This window comes from Mesocricetus auratus, unplaced genomic scaffold (assembly GCF_017639785.1).
Source record: "Mesocricetus auratus isolate SY011 unplaced genomic scaffold, BCM_Maur_2.0 Super-Scaffold_100676, whole genome shotgun sequence".
Taxonomy (NCBI): domain Eukaryota; kingdom Metazoa; phylum Chordata; class Mammalia; order Rodentia; family Cricetidae; genus Mesocricetus; species Mesocricetus auratus.
The window spans coordinates 107,428,234-107,450,957 of NW_024429266.1; the positions used below are offsets into that span (position 1 = coordinate 107,428,234).

The window sequence follows — 22,724 nt, forward strand, 5'->3', positions numbered from 1 at the left end:
TGACTGCTTTCCTGTTATCATGATCCCTCCCATGATGCTCATGGATTCTAATTCATTGAAACTATAAACCTTGCCTTGGTTATGGTGTCTTCTCATAGCAACAGAAAAGTAACTAAGACAACCTATCACATGTAAAATCTCTTCTCCCATAGTTAGTTTCATTTTGTTAGTCTTTCTCATTTTTAGAAGGGCACCTTGTCCTCTGGACAAATCACCAGCAAACCCAGAATTTATCTCCTCTACACTCCCTGCCCGCTAGCCCGCCTGCCTGCCTGCCACCACCTTGTGCAAGATCCATTCTAACTGTCATTTCGTTCTGCTTCCTTTCGACCCTGCCAGGGTCTCAAGACATTCTCTGCCCAGTAGCTAGATTCATCCTTACAAAGTAAGGAACTAACCTATTTTGAAACCTCTAATTGTACCTCAGTTCACTTAGAAGACAAACCTTTTCAACTGCTTCCCTTCACTCACATCATGTATCCTCCATTTTTTCCCTATTTGTGCTTTCTTCCTGCCCTGGAGTCCTAACTACCCTTCAGACATACTGTACTCTCCACAATCAGGGCCCAACTGACACAGCTACTCCACCCTTCCCATGTTTTCAAAAATAGCTGGCTGCTTCTACCCTTCAGGTAAGACCTAGAATATTTCCTTGCCAGAAGACCTTCCCTTGGCACCATAAGTGAGCCACCATTTTACTCATTTAGGGGTGGTGAAGTATAGGGCAAGATATAGCTCAACTCAATCCTCTTACTACTTATACTGGCTTTTCACTAAGGATAGTTCTTTACTGCACATTTTAAATTTCTCTTGATGTTTTAACATTATGTAACTATCATAAAAAGTAACACTCCAAGCTAAAAAGTGCTAAATTTTTTCATAAATAAGAATTTTCTGGTGATTATGTATTATTCATTGTAATTTAGGTAAGCTTTGATGCCAAAATTACATCTCATTTCAAAAAGCATTTACATTTAACATGGATGAAATAAATGAAGACTTTTCTAGATCAAGAAACTCTGGGTATCAACACAGGGACAATTAGGAAACTACTATGAAGAATTTATATAATAAAACCTTGATAGTTGCATAATGAATTTTAATAAGTGTATTATCGTGGGACACAAGAAGATAGATTATATGCAATTTTAAAGGGAATTAAAGGAAAATCATGATTACATGAATACATTTTCACAAAGTTGAAATTACCTGATCTCTTAGACCTAAAACTGAAACAGCAGTTATAATTAAGAATGCTCAGGCAGGGTGATGGTGGCACACGCCTTTAATCCCAGCAATCAGGAGGCAGAGGCAGGCGGATCTCTTTGAGTTTGAGGCTGGGCTGGACCGACAGCCTCAAAAGCAATACAAAGAAACCCTTTCTCATAAAAACCAAAAAAAGAAAAGAAAAGAAAAGAAAGCTCAGTTACAAGTCATCTTTACATCACAGTTTTGAAGAAACAGAACTCACAGAAAGCTCTGAGAAAAGGCTAACTGCCATTGACAGGTAGATGTACACTTGCCTACTGTGTTGTGTTCTGCCTCATGGCATCATTGCTCTGTAATTACGTGAACTGAGCTATGAGCACAAGGATAAGCTATGCTCTTTTTATAGGTTGTGTCAAGTATTCTGTTCAACAGATACTAAACACTATTTTTCTCTTCCATTAAATTTTGTGTGCACAGAGGAATTTATCAATAAACATTGTACTGTACTATCAAACACACTAAGCTCATCCAGGCGGTTCTTTCCTTACCTAGAAAAAAAATTACCAATCAGACAATACACTGTTACTTTTGAGCTATCTCAACAGAGTTCAAATTACAAAACATCAGGAGACTAAAAAGTGAGAAAAGATACACAGAACCAAGCTGCTATCAAATCCCATAGAAACTGAATACTATTCAACATAGATTGTACTATTTACAGAGAATAATTTTCCTAAGTGAGCATCAACTTTCTCAAGGAAACTTATAAACATATAATGTAGGTTACAAGACTATAGGATAGAAAATGGGGGACAATAATGTTAAGTGAAAAGAATGTTATTGAAAGTCAAATCTAAGATTGCTACAAGTTTGAGGCCAGCCTAGGCTTCAAAGTAGGAACCTGACTGCCTCCTTTCCCTCCAAAAGGGAAAAGAGAAGAGGGAGCAAAAAGAAGAGAAAAATACAGTAAGTCAATCCTATTGTCAATGTACTGTAGAATACCATTCTAAGGTGTGCTACTTTTGCTTATTATGCTCTGGAACATTTGTTTAAAGATGCAAAGATCTGTTTGATTAAATAAAATTTACCTGTGGTTCAAGAGGCAGAGTCAGAAACTAGCTGACAGGAAGTAAAGAGGAGCAGGAAAAGGAACAGCAAAGGACATCAGGGTCCAGCCACGCAGCCACCCAGCCACCCAGCCACACAGCCACACAGCCACACAGCCACACAGCCACCCAGACACGCAGCCCCTCAGCCACCCAGACACACAGCCACACAGCCACCCATCAAGTCACTGAGTTAAGAAGGAAAGTAAGATATACTGACATAAGAAAGATAAATAATTCCATCAGTTAAGAATAGATGGCAAGAAACGAGCCAAGATAAGGCCAGGCATTCATAGCTGAGAATAAGCCTCTGTGTGATTTACTTGGGAGCTGTGTGGTGAGCCTCCCAAAAAGACAAAAGATTGAAACATCACACAACAAATTGAATATAATCAATATTATTAGATTCCAAGGAAGTATGTTTGTCTAAACAACCAACAAGGGATTGGTACTTCACAAGCCAACTTCACGCTACTAAAAATCTGGCTTCATTTCTCGCAACACTGCAAGCCAAGGTCATTCTTAAAAAAAAGAATTCTAATTATGGGTTTGTGAAAATATTTGAACTTATAGAGCAGAAGAACAATAACTTACAAAGATAGGAAATAAAGCTTATCAGCTTATTTGCTCACTTATGCAGATGAAGCTATAGTAACAACACCTTATTGTTATGACTTACAAATGTCTTTTTACATAAATAACTCATTTCTACAAACTAAGTTCAGCATCAAGTGGTAGCAGCAGCCTTTAATTGTGCACTAGGAAAGCAGTTGCAGACTGCTCTCCCTATGAGCTAGAGGTCTGCATTGGTCTACATGGTCTATATAGTGCGCTCCAGACCTATATAGTGAGATCCTATATCAAAAACAAAGAACAATAATAAAGATCATTCCTAAACAGAGTAAGAATAAGACCTGATTGTGATTGATATGATACTGTAAGAGTAAAGTCTTCACTAATTTCTGAGTACAATTATGGCTCATTTGGTAATGATTTGGGGAATGGCTTTAAAACTACCACTACCCTCATACGGAAACAAAAGGTTTTGGTGTTTCTAATCTGTATGTATCTTCAGCTCAATATTACAAAGGGTGTAAACTCATATAAGCAAAGCAGACACACACTTTTTAAAACATGACTTAAATTACTGTTATTTCAGAGTTTACAAACTAGAATGAACATATATGATAAGACATGGTAGTATGAACCTATCATCCCAGCACTCAGAGAGCAGAAGCAGAACAGAGCAATACACTAAACTACAGAAAGATCCTGCATCAAGACCTTTGAGACATGAAAAAATGATATAAATTGTAAATAAACAAAATAAGGAATTTAATCAATTAAGAATTTTCCATCCTACTTCTTCCCACTTTTTAAAAGCTTTCCTAGATAGATAGATAGATAGATAGATAGATAGATAGATAGATAGATAGATAGATAGATAGATTCCAGTTCTAAGGTTAAGGTCAAACTAGAACCACAGAGGCTTTTTTTTGTTTAGTTAGCGTAGAGTGGAGCCATTATACAAGATTAGAAAAGACATTGCAAAGAACTATTCTCCGGTAAGAGAAATACTTGGATTAACAATTATGGGGTGATTACTTGGGTCAGAGCTGGCCAGTGGGAAGCAGGCAAGGCCGACAGCTTCATGATTAATGTAGCCTCCTGTGTGTTTATTTGGGACTGATGCGGCTCTAGAACTAGGCTGGCGGGAAGGCTTCTCTCAAAGGAAAAAGCTTCTCTTTACAGAATGGTGTCAGAGAGGGATTGAACTTCCACGTAGAATGACAAAACAGAAGAATGGAGAGAAGCACAGATTTTTGATAGCAGCATTTTTCTCAGGTGTTTTGCTAGAGACAAACCGAGATTCACGCGGCTCGCTCGCTTACCGGAGTCTTCCTGACTCGTCATAAAAAAAAACCCAGCCAGCAAGGTTGTTTTAAGAGACTCTGCTAACGATTGAAAGGTGTGTACGTACAGCTGGAAGTGGCAGCTTTTGCTGGATGTCAGCATGGACTGAGGCGGTAAGCTGGAGTCATGCTTACGCCCACCATCTTGGAAAATACGGCAGTTTAAAACAGCCACGTGGCCAGAAAAACGTAATGATTTACAGTAAAGTCAGATTTGGATGAGCAAAACCTCTAAAGGTTAACAGTGTGTCTAAAAATATACGTCAGATTGAGAGAGAAAATGAAATGGCAAAGTGGTAAATAAACAGAAAAGCCGGCGTTGTGGTGACGCACACCAGTAGAATTTACTCCAGAGGCAGAGGCAGGCGGATTTCCAAAGAGAAACCCTGTCTCAGAGAAAAATAAATAAAAGTGAAAGAAATAAAGTAATAATAGATAAATAAATAAGCCACGTAAAGATGGAAAATACACAGAGTCTGGATACTGTACGCTATTGTGTTTTTCAGTTTTTTGATTGCTCAGGAAGGAAGAGCTGCTAAAGTACGCTTGATTATAAATGCTGCTAAATTAATCCAACTTCTATCTTTTGAAAATGCCTTGACTTCAAAATTTAAGTATAAGGATATGTTACTTGGGAAAGGAGATTTTGTTTATGTTTCTACAGAAAATGAAAAGCTGAGGATTCCTTCCAGGCTTCTGTGGTTTGACGAACCAAGACCCCCGGAAGCAGTGGACCAGGTGTTCTAACAACTAAAACAGCTAAGATGATGCAGTTTTACAGACCCTAAAACTAAGGACTTACACAGGTTTCTGAGTTTTGTCATGATCCCCATGGTATGAACAGTGCCCCCTTTCAGCATGAAGCAGTTTGGAATGAGCGATGTCCTAATTCCCATCTTGTTTATAAATCTTTGCTTTCATTTAAATGGGATTGTTTATAATTGGTTAATGATCACAGCCAATCTCTTTTTAATGGTAAAAAAGGGGAATTATGGTATGGGTATTGTTTTTCATTTACTGATACAAATTCAAGGTCAATTTTTTGATGTGTATATTTCTCCTCTTGATTAAGTATTGTGTTTATACTGATCTTTTAAAGTGTAATGCATAATTGAATACAGACTATAGATAGTTACTTATAATAGAATTTATAGTTAGGTAAGTTAGGTTTTCTAGATACACAGAAATATATTTGAGATAGATAAACAGTGTTCAAACCTCTCAAAGACCTTCAGAAAATGGCATTTAAAATGGTTTAGGGTTTTTCTTGACAATGAGAAATGTCTGCTCCTGGCAGCACCAATTACGTCTGAGAAGAAGATGGGCATCGAAGAAACTCGGTATGGAGTTTGCTTTCAACATGGCAAGATTAGCCATTTGGGCAAGAAACTGCTCTTGCCTGTACTGTTTGACTGTTGCTGTATAAGCTGAACATGCAGGACCCATAGGAAAGTGACTGCTAAGCTCAGTGTTACAGGGTTCCTGCTTCATGGAAGAGTCTACAACACTTTCTGCAGGACACAGAAAAATGACTGACAGACTGCCAATGCAGATAGACAGTTTTGAAATTTCCTGCTTTGCTGAGAAATCTTCTGGATACATTATGGCCTATGGGCTGAAGATGGATGGATGCCCCAACATTACAGAGGAACTTTGGGTGACTATCCAGGCAGTAAGATGTCTCTGTCAATCCTCGTGTTTATATATTATCCTTCTGTGGTCTTTGATGGAGTTGAAGATAGATAGTTACAATTATAGTTTTCCTTAGTTATGATAAAAGATAAGCTACATATAGAACTTTGGACTAACAAGGATGGAATAGATGATATTTTCTTTAAATCTTGCTGAATGTTGATAGACAAAATGTTGTAACTGTGTTCTACCTTGATAACTGTTCTGCTATATATAATTTAACTATGCTAAAGTTAAGAACTTTCTTTTGTTTAAACAGAAAAAAGGAGATGTTGGCGGAAGTCCTGTGCATTTGTCAATAAAGCACTGTCTGGCCAATAGGGAATCAAGATAGGAGGGACTAGGAGACCACAAGGACTCTGGGTAGGAGAAACATACGGAGATTCAAGATGTAACGCCATGGGGTAGGAAGCCCGGAACTATTCTCCCGTAAGGTACATACTTAGATTAACAATTATGGGGTAATTACTTAAGTCAGAGCTAGCCAGTAAGAAACAAGCAAGGCCAACGGCTTCATAATTAATATAGCCTCCTGTGTGTTTATTTGGGACTGATGCGGCTCTAGAACCAGGCTGGCGGGAAGGCTTCTCTCACAAGGAAAAAAGCTTCTCTTTACAGATAGATAGATAGAGAGAGAGAGAGAGAGAGAGAGAGAGAGAGAGAGAGAGAGAGAGAGAGAGATAAGGTCAAACTAGAACCATAGAGGCTTTTTTTTTTAGTTAGCCTAGAGTGGAGCCATTATATAAGATTAGAAAAGACATTGCAAGTCAGACATGGACAGCCACATCTGTAATCCCAGCAATCTTGAGGCCAAACTTAGAATATAAAGAGTTGCAGACCAATATGGGCTGCAGATGTCCTCCCAAAGAGTATATAATGCAATATCTTGATAGGATGCAAAACCATAGGAAACAAAAGTGAATGTGAGGTTCAAATTTCTTTTGTTAATTTTTTGCTAAGAAACAGAACTGCACAACTGTAGTTTTACAAAAACAACAAAAAGATTGGGGGTGGGTGATGGGTGTGAAGAAAAAACAAGTCTCATAGGATAATGTGTCAAAGAGCATAATCAAGGTGCAGGGAGACCCAAATGAAAGTATCCTAGAGTTGGGAGATGGTCAGGGATGCCTGCTGCCAAGCACAATGCCCTGAGTTTGACCACTAGTATCCTCTGACCTTCATACACATAGATACATTCTACTGTTTGAAGTGCTGTAATTAATTGCATGTCTTTCCCACACAACAAGAGCTAGTCCCTTGGCCTTTGTGTAATTTGTCTTTAGAAAATATAAAAATACATAGGATTTATTCAGGAGACAAATCAGTCATTTAAAACACAATACTGAAAAGTCAAATAAAATTACTGTAAGCAATTTAAATCATAAGATTTAAAATTGAACTCTTTCCTACTGTTTGATATCAGAAAGCATCCGTTGTGTAAATAAATAACTCTAAGCAGCATTATTTCGTTTTACTATTTAGTCTCACTTTAATTCACTTAAAAAGAGCTGTAATTCATCTCAAATAAAAAAGCTATAGTAGTTAATAACAATTGCAAAGCCCAACAATGAGAAGCAGCTTAGAATTACAGTATTAGGAAGGCTCGGAGTAGGACAGCAAATCCCAAGGGAGCCTGAGCCTTATGGTATGATCTATGGAAAACTAGTGGGTTTGACTTCAGGTCAGAGAACTCACCCAGCCCACTCAAGAGCTGTGCCCTTGACTTGTAAAAAAACAACAGTACATTTTAAGATCTAATACTAGTCCTACCATGAAAAATAATTTTACAAAGACTTGGCATTTACATACAGAAACAAATCAAAATGAGAAATTTACCAGCATAAAATTTCCATTTATACAGTTAAAATATAATATGTATAGTATATTATAGATATATAAAATATAACATGTATATTATAAAATGGAAAGTAAACATTACTACTATGGATTCATAACTTTGCACTGTATTTTGGAACTAAAAACACCTTAAAACTATAATAGAATACATCGCATTTTTATATCCCAAATTTTAATAAATTACATTCTCAGTTAAGATTTTTTAAATAATGCACTCCTTCCAAAATAAAAACAAAAACATTGGAACATTCTGTGGATGGATAAGCTGCCAAACCAAAGCTAGATGTAACTTTCACATTTGAAAAGACTGATAAAATATCTTTCCTGTCATCCTTAGTATCATCCTACCTGTTTAGACCGGGGTCTTCCGGGAGAAAATTTTCTTTTGGTAATAGCTGGTTTACCCATGCCAATTTTTGGAGTGACTGAGATGTATGTTGTTGGCATGATGTTCCCAGCAGCAGAATTGAGAGTTGAAGGGTAGCTGTGCAACATGTCGCATGAAGGCAAGTCTAAACAAAGTGTTGAGGAGGAAGACACATCTGCCTTGCTCGGGTCAGTGGCCGTTAAGAATGGTGACTCCCCCTCAGCTCGTAACTCCACAGATTTGTCTCCTTGGCATGAATTATCTTTGACACAACTGTCAACAGCAAGAGTCATTTCAAAATCCACACACCCAGTGGGGAACTCAGAAGCTTCCTTCTGCTCCATTTCTTCTTGCTCTCTCTCTATCACCAATGGCCCCTTACACGATAAAGAACGTTCACTGTGTGGGGACAGTAAGGCTTCTGGTGCAGCAGACTCAACAGCTGACTGCGGAGGACTTGGCTCTTCTTTGGGTATCACCTCAAGCTCCTCTGATGAGTGTAGTTCTTCTTGCGGCACAATGGTGTGATGTGGAAGGACTTGAACGCTTTCTGTCACTTCCATTCTGTCTTCATCTTCCTCACATAAAATATGTACGCCTTTAGAAACAGCTTCCACTTTTTCACTATCAATTTCATGAGAAACCTCATTTGCCATTTGAGGATTCATTTTATTGTCAGATGATTCTACAAAATTTAGAATGTGGGTAAATTACACATGCAAATTACATAACCTCTAACCATAATAGAATTATCTGGCTAAACTACAATTTTGATGGTACTCAAGAAGGAAAATTATTTAAGTAATTAAAGCAAAAATCTCCAAATTGATTTATGTATTAAAATCAATCATGGCCTTCTGAAAACATGGCTCAGTAAAATCCCTAGAGTTAAAAGTAATTTCTAGTAACTTCATTCAGTGGCTGATGGAAGAAGAGGCAGACTCCCTTGGTTAAGTACTGAGCTGAACTCAAGAAAGCCAGTAACAGAGAGGGAGGACTGATGATCAAAGGGATTAAGACTGGGCTGGTTTAACCCCCAGAAACAGCTGACCAGACAAAGGTTAACTCTTGAATCCCAGGCATCAGCCTGGGAATCCAGCATGGGACTGATCAAGACCCCCTGAATCTGGGTGTCAGTGAGGAGGCCTAGGGAATCTATTGAGCCTTGGGCAGAAGATCAGTACCCATCCCAAATATACACATGGACTTTGGACTCCTATAGAACAAGGTGAGGTGCACTCTCATCCTGAACTCTTGGGGAAGGGTCTAGGCCCTGCCCTATATGAAATGACAGACTATGGACACCCCCATGGAGGGCCTCACCCTTCCTGGGGGAGTGAGGGGATAAGGGGGGTGGGGGGAGGAAATGGGAGAGGGACCTGGAACTGACTTGTGAAGCAACCTCGTTTCTTATCTAAATTTAAACTGGAAAATAAAATATAAAAAAAAATATTGAGGAATATTGGTTGGATGCTTTTTTTAATCTGATTTTGCTAAACATTAAAAGGGCTGATCAAGTTTTGTCAATTGAAATTTCAAAAAAAAAGTAATTTCTAGTTAAAAAAAAAAAGAAGAGACTCAACTACTGATATACTTCTATTATGCACATATGACACAATTCAATTTAAGCATTTACAGAATGAAACTATATATGAGAAGTTAAATTCATTTTAAAGCTAATTTTTAAAAACTCAATGATATTAAGAGAAATGCCAGACTTTTAAAAGGAATACTAATCTATAACATTAAGACACAATGTAGATACAGTTGTGATATGCTTCCGATGGGTTTTCTGGTCATGCCAAGACTTCTTTGATTATTGCCTATATATGTTAATCTAACCAGCATATATACAAAATGTGATGCTTGATTATCCTTATTGCCACAACTTTAGACACTAGTCTTGACTGGTCTATTAGTATGTCAGACATTGAAATATGTATGACTAGCAAACTTTAAATCAGAATACTACTTTAATCTCAGCACTTGTGAGAATAAAGCAGACAGAACTCTGTGCAACATAAACCTGATCTATATAGTGAGCTCTAAGCCAGCCAAGGCTAAATATACATAGTGAGACCAGTCTCAAAATGCAAGCAAAACACAAGCCTGGTCTTACGTAAAGAGAGAGTTAAAGGTCTCAATTAACATGAGGCCCAAATGATTCTAAAAAAGTAGGACTGCTGAAAATGAGAAATTTATTCAAAATACCATTGAGGTTGTATCAATGAAGACAGTAAATTCTTCATTTATTATTTTCAACTCAGTGATTTAAATTAATGTATGGTCTAATGCCGAAATGAACCTCACTGCTCATTCCTTCTGTAGTGAAAGACAACATGTAAAGATAAAAGAAAAACATCAAATAATCTGTTATTACTAAACATGTGAAACAACTAAAAACCCTTTACAGACAACCTATCTATTGTCATTCTAGTTGAAGAAAAAAAATTAGGGGGGCTATTGTCTTGAAATCCAATTAGATAATCTGAATGTATAACTTACCAGAATTGAGGAGACCACTTGAGTCAAGGCTTTCTGATGGATTACTTTTCTGGGGTTCTTCAGTGTACACTTGAACTACTAAAAATAACATATTACGGAATCTTTAAGCAAAGAGTCAACATTTCTCTAATACCGCTCTCATAATAACTGATAGAAGTTTTACCATAAAATGCCAATTTCCAAAACGTACACAAAACACGCTGTTATTAGTCACTGATGACACAGATCTGTTTATATACTACAGATTCGCTAGAGCTTATTTTCTCCAGTTACATCCATATGATGTATAACTTTTAATGAGTTGTTAAATGTGGACATTTAAAACCCAAAAACTTTTATGCATCCATTCAAAGTGCATAATTTAAAATAAAGTTTTATCTACAATAAAAACTTTCAGAAGAGCTCATAACTTAATAAGCAATATTAAATTTTAGTAATTATACAAATTCAGTAAAGCTATGATCAATACTGCAAAAACTTAGTTATATTAAAATACCCTCAAATAGCACTACATTACATAATAATTTTTTCATTATCTCTCTCTACAAGAAACACCTCATAATCTACAACACCTTTAGTTCATAACTATAAAAACAATGGATTGCTTTTTAATGAAAATCATTTGGTACCTAAACAAAGCACATATTTATTAATGAGTAGATTATAGCTAAACTGTCTTCCACTGACACACATTTCCAGGCTTAAAAGACTCCTCTCACCAGCCTGTGGTGACACACACTTTTAATCCCAGGCAGAGATGGATCTCTTTGAGTTTTGAGGCCAGCCTGATCTACAGAGCAAGTTCCAGGACATCCAGGGCTATACAGTGGGGGAGGGGGGGTCCCCTCTCTAAACAATTTCAAGTATACCATATATTAGCTCATATTCGTTCAAGTTTAAGAGGATATTTGCATATTGCCTATTTTCTTCAAAACAAACAGACTTACTATCAGAAACAATTCCAGTTGTAGGCTGGTGATCACTGACATCTTTATTAGCTATTGGCTCCAGAAACAGCACTTCATCTTCAATTTCCATTCCACTGGAATAATCTTAATAGGAAATGATTAATTCTTTACCTCAGATTAAGTTTTTTTATTATCCAAGCGAATAACTATATCCTTATCTTAATAAGGATAAATTAAACAGCAATGTCATAGATTTTACTTTGTTTACAATTAAAAATACATGGACACTATAGTGCATTACAAGGTTGATTATGTGTCTATTTTAAACAAGCTTTACAGGCTGAGGTGATAGGTCAAAGATAAGGGCCCTAGGTTCAATATCAAGCACCACTAAATAAAAAAAAATAATCGACAGAATTTTTATGTACATATTTAGATGACCATGTTATTTTAAAAGAACATTCTACTACTGTATACTAATGATGTTAGTAATTATTATTTTTCTACTTAAGCCTCAAATACAAAAAGACAAAGGAGGAGAGAGGAAGGTTTGATACAAAGACTTCCTTTATTACTAATGAAGTAATATGTTGGTTACTAATTAACATATTGCTTTTTTTTAAAGTGCACACATGCATAGACACTCACCTGTGGGTAGTTCAGGCATCTCTAATTCACTTCCTGGATGTAAGGATTCTATCTCAGCTCCTAGGTGTTTACAATACATGCAGATATAGTCTTCTTTGAGCTGAGAATCCAATTCATGATCGGTTGGTTTGTCACATTCTAAGTGAACCCATCTGCAGTAATAAATATATTTAAGTAAAAACCTCTCATTTAAAGCCAAATTAGTAACTGAGGAAGGGGAAGTCAATATCTGCGGGGAGGGAAGGGGAAGGGATGATAATGGTAAGGTTAAAAATGAAAAAAAAAGATGTTTATAGGGGTTGGAAACTACAAAAGGTTTTAAAACAGATGACACTTAAAGAAACCATTACAATGACATTCACATATTTGTCCTTCCTTTATCTTTAACTACTTTCATTAAGAAAAAATAATTCGCTGGGTCTTGTGAAACATGCTTTAGTCCCAGCACTTGGGAGGCAGAGGCAGGCAGATCTCTGTACTGTTGAGGTCAGCCGGTGGTAACACACAGTCAATCTCTGTCTCAAAAAAACAAAAGCATAAACAATCAATTCCATTTATGACAGCACTCATTAGAAAAGGGGCTGAAAGAGTGCAAATAATCACGAGAACTAATGAATTAACAAAACAGTTAAATAGAGCAGGTATTTCTTCTTACCTCTTACACATATTACAGTGGAGCATGTCTTTCTGAAATTCTGGGTTGTAGCACTTTCCACAAAAAGGACATAAATTATCCTGCTGTCGATAACAAGTGTCACATATCAGACAGTTGTGATGCCACTGAACACTAGATCGTGTACCACACTCTATACATATTCTGCAATTCTAGAATAAGAAAAATAGAAACAAAAAGTTTACTATACAGCAAGCAGTTGTGGCACATGCCTTTAATCTCAGCCCTTGGGAGGCAGAGGCAGTTAGATTTTTCTGACTTCAAGGTTAGCCGGGTCTACAGAATGAGTTTCAGGAAAACAGAGAAACCCTGTCTCAAAAAACAACAACAACAAAAAATAAAACAAAAAACAAAGTTACTGTACTTGCAGTTCTGATGTAAATCCAGTTGTGGATTATTCAATACTTTTCACAAAAGCAATTCAACTAGTGATGCTACAAACAGCAAGACCTGAACATGCCAACACAGATCAAGTAGAAGAAAACAACCTAAAATAGTCCCTTAAACAAACCCCTTAAAGAAATAAAAAGAAAAGGCAATAAAACAAGTGAAGGAAACAAGTCAAGATATGAAATCTGAAATAGAAGGAATAAAGAAAACACTAAACAATCAGGAATCACAAATGTAAGCATAAACAACAGAATATAAGAGATGGAAGACAGAATTTCGAGCACTGAGGATACAAAAGAGAAAATAGATTAATCTGTCAAAGAAAATTTAAATCCAACAAATCCTTAACACAAAACATGCAGGAAATCTGGAAAACCATGAACAATAGAGATAGAAGAAGTAAAACCCAAAGGCATAGAAAATATATTCAACAAATCATAGAAGAAAACTTCCCCAACCTCAAGAAGGGTATGTCTATGAGAATACAAGGGGCTTACAGAACATCAAATAGACTGCCAAAAAAATTCCCTCAACACATCATAATAAAAACAAAACGCCAACCCAAAGCAATCACATATGTTCACAAGAACCAAAAAAAGATGAGCACACAGCAACAAATCCCAAAGAAAGGAATTGAGCATACAATGCCATCACCACCAACAACAAAAAATAACAGGAACTAACGTCACTGGTCATTAACATCTATTAATATCAATTGAGGGAGGAGGGATAATATGAACAAAGGAGTCAATACCACGATGGGGAAGCCTACAGAATCAGCTGAACCGAGCTAATGAGAGATCACTGACTCAGATCTGACTAATGGGGAACCTGCCTAAGACTGAACTAGACTCCCTTAATATAGGTGACAATGGTGTGACTGGGTCAATATATGAGGCCCTGGCAGTGGGTTCAAGATGTAACACTAATGCACAAACATACTTAGTGGAGCCCATTCTATATGGAGAGATACCTTACTCAGCCTAGACACAGCGGTGTAGGGGGTGAAAAAATGCCTTGGTCCTGCCTCGACAAAATGATGGGACAGACTTAGTAGACTTTGTAGGTGCGGCCTTGCCCTGTCTGAGGAGCAGATGGGAGGAGGGGAGGAGTGGAGGGAATGGGAACTGGGAAACAATTTTTTAAAAAAATTTAAGTAGTTCCAGTCAGGTGGTAGTGGCACAAACCTTTAATCTAGCATTCAAAAGGCAGAGGCAGGCAGACAGATCTCTTGAGTTTGAGGCCGGCCTGATCTATAAAAACAATATACTATTTTATAAAGTATAAATACAAACAAAAATCAATATACTATTTTATAAAGGTGATGATAATAAATCGACTTGAACAGGAACATGATTTGTCTGTATATCCAATACATATAGAGGATATTTAAGAACAAATTAAAAAACCACTTACTTTGCATTTCCAGCCATTGGTTGGTACCGATTTCATAACAGGTTGAAGACAAAAAGTATGATACCCTTTGTCACATGTATCACACACCAGCATCTTGGTATCTTCTCCCGATTGCCTAAAAATAAGATACCATTATCTTTCAGTATATGCTGTCACATAAGTGTGCAAGAAAACAATCAGCCCTAAAAACTGTTTTTTTTAATAGAATATGAGATCAACAACCCCTTAATGAATCCACAAAGGGTCATTCTTCTTAAAAAATTTCTACAACGGTTAGCTTGCCTTAGTCATTTTAGATTCCTACAGAGGAGGGGGGTTAAAGCAACAACCATTCATCAGTATTTTTTTAAAGCTCTGATATTCATCCTTTAGGGGGAGCTATGCTGTGCTGAAAGGAACAAATGCTGAACAGGTGATCTGGAAAGACACTGGCACACAACTAAAGAGGTTAGAGCTGTCATTTGTATGCACACTGGAGCTTTCTAATTATGTTAAAATCAAGCCAAGTTTCAGATATAAAATATGGATTTAAAAAAACTCATTAAGGAATACTATGAGGTCTAAACAGAGTGCTGGTTCAAAAAGCTCAGAATGTCCGTTAAATAATAAATTCTTAACATTTTAAGAAAAGCAAGCAGAGAGAGAGGAGAGAGAGGAGAGAGAGAGAGGAGAGAGAGGAGAGAGAGAGAGGAGAGAGAGGAGAGAGAGAGAGAGAGAGAGAGAGAGAGAGAGAGAGAGAGAGAGAGAGAGAGAGAGAGAGAGAGAGAGAGAGAGAGAGAGAGAGAGAGAGAGAGAGACTCTCCTCGTCCCAAACCACCACACACCGCCCCTGTGACTAAAATTAATAAGAATAAGAAAGGGGAGGAAGGGAGGGAGGAAAGGAAAGGACTGGCAAGACAGCTCAGCATGTAAAGGCTCTTGCTGTAAAGCCTGACCACCTGAGTCCAATCACTGGAGCCCATATAAAGGTAAAAAGCAGAACCAACACCACAGACATGTCCTCTCCTCTATACACACAGACACACACACATGAGTTCTACACATGCTGCCCACCAATAAATGAAATTCTGTAAACACTCTTTAAAACTCAACACAAATGCTTGTGCTGACATTAAAAACTTACTTGCAGTTCTGGCACACTTTGCACTCAGGACACTGCCAGCCCGCACGTTTTAATGGAGTAACAGCTATATCCAGGCACATCCCATGGTAGTGCTGACCACAAGTAGTACAAAAGAACTGATCTAACAGATCTCCCGGGCTGTCACACACTGCACAGTTTGCATCTTCCTTTGCTAAAATTAACAGCAAAATAACAAAATTGTTGTGTTATAATTCAATACTTTTCTAACTTAACAGTTTAAAATCACTTGAAGTGAATTTACATGAAAATCTCTCAGACATTTGAAGTTATACACACACACCAAATCAAAATAAGGTTTCACTTAAAACACTGTACTATATTTAATTTAAATTTAACCATATGAAATTAAATCATGTAATTTTGCAAATATTTCTGCATAAATCTACTGGAGACCATAAGCACTTAATTTTATACTTTTAATATCAATGGCAATGCAGATCATTTAGTTTACATTCAGTACATGTATTTAGAAAGAACCAAGGGGAGGGGAGACTGGGGAATCAACAACATTAAATACCTCAAAACGTAACATCAACACATTACAGCAATCAACCTAGGGGTTTTCTTAATACCAGAAAATACCTTTTTTTTTTTTGGCGGGGGAGGGGGGGGGTTCGAGACAGGGTTTCTCTGTGACTTTGGAGGCTGTCCTGGAACTAGCTCTTTTAGACCAGGCTGGCCTCAAACGCACAGAGATCCACCTGCCTCTGCCTCCCGAGTGCAGGGATTATAGGAGTGTGCCACCGCCACCTGGCTAGAAAATATCTTAAGTAGAACATTACTAATGAAGGTATATATTCGCTATATGAATACAATTCATATACCAATTATATACAGAACTATATTGATTTTCAGTTACAAAAGCACTAAAGTCAACATACTTATACACACCATCCACACCTGAAATGGATTAAAAGAGTGCTAAAATTTTGTTTACTAAAAAAAGTAAGAATAAATTATGCTTTGCCCAATATACAATATAACGCATTTTACAATGTAGACAGAGAAACAATGTATTCTAAAAGAACTTCATTGCTAATAATGTAAATATGCCTCTATAATAAATTTAACAGAACTATGTTTTCTCTTTGTTCAGTCCAACCTAATCAGCTCTGGTTAAAAGCACTATCTGCCTTCTTTGCAGGCCAAGCATCTTGAAACTGAATAGCAATCTATACCCTTTACTTACGTAAGAAATCAAGTAAATAGGTTTTGTAAACCATAGTAGTATCTGTAATACAGACTTAAAAGTTATTTTATTTACAGTCTTTAATAAGGCTACCAATAACCACAGGAAATTCAGGTTACTTTCAAGAATGTACCTAATTGTCATTGAGCCAAATTTACAATTAATCACCATTCCTATGTACTTCCCTTTCTGTGGCTATAGCATTTATCCCTGTGGTTGTATAAACTCCATTAATGTTAATAAAATGCTAATACTCAAGCTGGGCAGTGGGTGGTGCGTACTTTTAATCTCAGCTCTTGGGGGTGGGGGGAGGCAGAGTAGTCCTGTGACTCCCACAAGTCATACACATGTGCACACATATACATAAATTAAGACTGTAAATAAAAGATGAAATGTGTGTGTATATGTATGTATGTTACATACATATAGCAAAACTCAGGAAAAATTACATTATATGTTTATTTAAGCACAAATATTTTGTTAGGATTATAAAAAAATGGTGGAAAAAGAAAGCAAAAAGCACCATTGCAGACTAGAGCTAAGCAAGAGGGATGGATTGTGCAATAGCACTTACAGAGTTGTCTGTCCCCACTATCAAGTCTCCAGAATTCACAAACAAGATGCTCTTAAAGATGACAGCCTGACCAACACTGGAAAGTCAACTTTACATTCTTCCACTGGCAGTATTCTTTCTGTAAAAGGCCCTGAATACTACTGAAAAAGTCAATGAATTGTGCTTTAAAACATGTTAAAATACTGTATGCTCAGTATGTCTTCTATAGCTGTTTAAAACTTTTTAAAATACGAAATTTAAAATACGAAAACTTGGAATTTCAGAGAAAATTTTTTTGAAATTAATACTAATACAATTACTGATTATAGATCTCCCCTCAAAAACCTACAGCAAGTTGGGTATGGTGGCACATGCTTATAATTCCAGCATTTGGGAGGCAGAGGGAGGTGGCTCTCCTGTGAGTTCCAGGGGATAGCCAGACCTACAGCAGCAAAGATTTCTCAGGCCATTAAGATTATATATCACCTTTTAAATATTGATCACTTCATTCTTGAGAATTTTTACATTATTACCTCTTAATACAAGTAAAGTAACTCCCCAAATTCACATGTAATGTTTTAAGCAAATAGCTCAGTGAATTCACAGCTGCATAGGTAGTGCACTTACATCTTTCAGGAGCTTGGTCAATGTGCTCTGGACAGAGAAGGAAGAAGTGACTGAAGTCCTGAAAGGCACCCGCGCCTGCAGCGCACGGGTAATGGTACATCTGGGTGCACTTCTCTTCACAGCATTTGATAGTGGCTCCAAGGTGTTTGCAAAACGCACATCGCTGAAAGAGAAAAAGGAGAGAACTCACTCGATAAAGCTTTCAAGAGGGTAGCAGGGAAAATATCTGTACCTTACTATTAAAAGAATTGGAATCTATTTTTAAAAGGACCTGTTAAAAATGCCAATTACCTCAGACCCAGTTCATTCATATTCTACCAATTCATTAGCAAGTTCACATTTCACTTTACCTTGCCAAAAACATTAAGCTAAAGTAGTTTTAGTTGCTGTTTGTTGTTACATTGGTAGAATGGTGGTTTTGGGAACGATGGCTGTACCTCAGCTGGTACAGGGTTTGCCAGGACGCACAAAGCTCTGAAACCAGAAAGGCTACAAGAGACCTTGTGTGTAACATGTACGCATGGGAGAGAAAGTGGAGGAAATGGCTCAGCAGTTAAGACTACTTGTTACTCTTGGAATGAAACAAAGGTACAATTGTCAGCACTCACATGGTAGCTCCATGTGAATGCATTTTCCTAAATGCATTCAGGAAAAACATTCACACATTAAAAATAAATCTTTATAAAAAGAGAAAAATCAGGTTTATAGTAGAAGGTTACTATAATATCAGTTTCTAAATTTCACCAAAACAGATTAACTTTTTATAATTAAAAAAAAAAAGAAATGAAAAACAACAAAAGCTAAACATGATGGCAAGCTTTTAACCCCAACAATTGGAGGGCAAAGGCAAGTGCATCTCTGAATTCCAACCAGCCTGGTCTACATCAGAAATTCCGGACAGCCTATGTCTGTGTGTGAAATAAACTAGTAAATAGAAAAATATTGAAAGATCCCTTTATGATTAGAGCATTAATAAAAATTTCACAGCCAGGCATACCCAAAGAGGTGAGGCAAGAATATGGGGACTAAAAAAACAACTTGGACTATATAAGATTGTCTCAGAAACCTTGATGGGGGTGGCAAGTTAGTAGTGACAATGATGACAATAATAGACAGGAAAGAAAACCCTACAAACTTAACTATAGCACTCAATCCCCAGTTATAGACAAAAGCTGGAATTACTTATCTACATTTATTTTCCTTTCCATTCCAATCTCTTACAAGTGGTAAAAAGACAAAGCAAATAATGAATGAATTAAGAAGTCATCCATCCATCTCATTTTACTTGTTCTGTTTCCACTGTGATGATTTTTTTCAACTTCTATTCCATGTCTGCCTGACACATTCATCTACCTCAGCATTTATGTCTATATAACTACTTTCTTTTTTATGCCAATCCAAGATCTTGGAGTGAAGGCACCAAACAGCATTCTCTATATATAAAATTCTGCCTGGCATGGGGACACATAGCTTTAATCCCAGCACTTGGAAGGCAGAGGCAGATGAGTCTCTGACTTAAAGGCAAGCCTGGTCTACCTAGTTTCAGGACAGCCAGGGCTATACACAGACAGACCTTGTCCAAAAGGAAAAAAAGAAAAGAAACAAACACACACAAAATGCTTTCAAAGGCCTAATGAAAACTTGCTCATACTTATATAAGATTTATTTTAGTAAACAGTGTTGCTAAATGTGGCTCATCAGAAAGCCTAGCTAAAACAACTAAACCCTCATTTAACAGAGGAGAGTGGACTCTTAAAATATTATTGTATGCACCACACACTATTTTCAGCAGTTTTGTTTATGTCCAACATTATCATAGCCATTGAACATTTCCTCACTATCATCAATCCCCTACAGTAGACACTGTAAGAAAGCAGGACTCGTGCACTGTCTCCTATACAGTTTGAATTCAACTCCAGAAACCACTGAACCTTACTAATTATACTTGCCACACTTTAATTTCATGCAATGTCCAAAAACACACTAACTACACAAACTGCATTTCTATTTTTATGCTTAGTGTTATTTTGTGAAAGAAAACAAAAAAGTCTTTATTGATATCAAGTATGGTAACCAACTGTTTCTAAATGAATAATACTTGTATAACAAAACTTTCCAAGGAACCTAGCTTTCTTTGGTATCTTAATAGACCCAGGATTATCCACAAGAAGACACTCGGTCTAAATGTACCACAGAAAGACCCAGAAAATGTTCATTAAAGAAAGTGCAATCAATTTGCAGAAAAAAATTATAATAACTGATATAACAAAAATATTTTCTGGCTAACTGGTAAAATCTAGGATACCTTATTTTGATATCATATGGCATGCTGTGCAGAAACCTTTTGTATAAAAATAACTGGCAAATAATTGAGTCCAGTGTAAGTCATAAGGCAAAATGTATTTTCCCAATGTCGATGTCATTATAGAGACACCAATTTGTTCTTTTTAATTATATCTTCGATGAAAAAAATTTACCTGACATTAGATATTCTAATATGAAAAGTACTAGAATTTACCTAGTACATTATAAAGGCATCAGGAAAAAAGAAACATGGAACTACACAAGAGTGGACCTTTCAAGCCCTTCCGCTAGTATTACATAGTTAATACAGAACATCTGACATTGAATGAAAATGTGACATCCAAATGATAGAGTATGTCTTTCTAAACCATAAAAATTAGCTGTAAAACTACAGAAAATATCAAAGCAATTTCTCTACTGTCAGCACTCAAACTATACCCATGCATGACAGCACAAATCCATAAACCAGCACTCAGGATGCTGAAGCCATGAAGACTTACATGGATTACAATACACAGAGTTAAGGCTAGCCTAGGCTAGAGACTTTTTCTTGAAAAATATGAATTTCAAAACTTTCTTAGTTTCTCCTTTTCTATTTTGCACACTCATTAACAAAACAAAGGAGAGATAGATATGCAAAAATAATATGTAATAATTTGATATTAATACAAAAGCAGTTTTTAAAAGTCAATGAAAGCCTCTATTAATAATTGTATAAATTGTATAACTGTCTTAAATTATACAAAGTACTTTCAAAACTTAAACTCAAATGAAATGATAACATCGAAAATAAATCTACAGCAAAGCCAAAATAGAACCAAAAACAAAATTTCTAAGACTAAAACAGTGTCATGAAAAGCTGGAGCGATAGATCAGTAGTTAAGAACTCTGGTGTTCTTCCGGGAGCCAGAATTCAATTTCCAGCACCCACATCAACAGCTCCTAACCATCTGTAAGTCCAGTTCCAGGAGATTCAATGTCCCCTAAATCTCTATTTGTCACTAGTATTCTTCCACAATACAGTAACAAAGAACACAGATGGGTACTAAGGATATAGCTAGATGATACAGTATTGCCTAGCTGAAACAACGGCCTCTGTTCAGTACCCATGGGTAAGCATGTGGAATGAGGGAATTGGTATAAGCTGGTAATCCCAGCCACCTGGAAGCTGAATCAGGAAGATCACAGTTTTGAGGTCCAATCCTAGGTTGGGAGAGAGTAGGCAAGAGAGGGTGAGAGGAGAGAAAAACCAAAGACAATTACATGGAAATTTGATCCAAAAGGTCAAAAAAAAATTCAACAAGGACACTGGAAAGAAAAGCATAAATCATAATCAAAGAAATTATTCTAATTGAAATTTTATAATACCTAATAAGAATTAATATTTAAGCATAGTTCCCAATTAGCAGACAAGAGACATAAAAGACAGTCTTCATGTCATTTTCACAGGTCTTTGCATTCCTACAAAAGTTCACAACTGTTCTCTAAATTTCCTAAAGACAAGCTTCAGGCTAAAACAGCCCATGTCAAGGAACAGCAAAATTTTAAGAAAACAAGGGCAAGTGGAAATTCTAGAGGAAACACACAAGACAGAAGAAAAGGTAATTTCCAAGTAACAGTGTAAAGCAATAGCAGTAATGGGTGAAAGGGGGAAAACACGTGTCTGTAAAACATTGAACGCAGGCTTAGCATACAGTTCAATGGAACACCATTACCTAGCATCTTAAAGTCCTAGTCTAATCCCCAGAATGACACTTTAAAAATTTATTTGGAAGTAAATATTTGTAATGTCTACTGAGCTAACATTCAAGTTCACACATGATAGAAACAAATTACCTTCACTACTAACAGGCAGTAATTTTTCAAACCTGTATATTTCATATATTCATACATACTTTATGTACATCTTTACATTTTAGATGTCAGTAATGCAAGAGGGGTGTGGGTGTGGGTGTGGCTGTACTTGAGAATGCAAGCGCCACGTGGGTATGCATGTTAGGCACGCTGGCAGCTACAATTCAAAACAGAAAACAGCAGGGGTGTAATCAATGATAAATGCCATTTAAAACTGCAGGTGTAATGGTGTATAAATGATCTTTGGGAGCCATTCCAAATAGAGGGATGCTCTCTCAGCCCTGGATGAAATGACAGACTTTGATATCCCCCCAAGAGGGCCTCACCCAACCTGGGGAATGATGTGGGGATTGGGTGGGGGGCTGGGAG

General features: G+C 36.8%; 1 protein-coding gene across 13 annotated transcripts in view; it reads right to left on the bottom strand.

Moving 5' to 3' along the window:
* The window catches only part of Kmt2c (lysine methyltransferase 2C), a 191,967-nt gene that overhangs the window by 85,866 nt on the left and 83,377 nt on the right, over positions 1-22,724 (bottom strand). For all 13 annotated transcript variants that reach the window (XM_040739277.1, XM_040739283.1, XM_040739278.1 and 10 more), the window contains 8 exons: positions 18,198-18,360; positions 15,808-15,979; positions 14,685-14,799; positions 12,861-13,030; positions 12,206-12,357; positions 11,597-11,701; positions 10,650-10,727; positions 8,126-8,829 (listed from right to left, as the gene is read on the bottom strand). In XM_040739277.1, the coding sequence (XP_040595211.1) occupies positions 8,126-8,829; positions 10,650-10,727; positions 11,597-11,701; positions 12,206-12,357; positions 12,861-13,030; positions 14,685-14,799; positions 15,808-15,979; positions 18,198-18,360 (1,659 nt within the window). The remainder of the gene's footprint in view (positions 1-8,125; positions 8,830-10,649; positions 10,728-11,596; positions 11,702-12,205; positions 12,358-12,860; positions 13,031-14,684; positions 14,800-15,807; positions 15,980-18,197; positions 18,361-22,724) is intronic.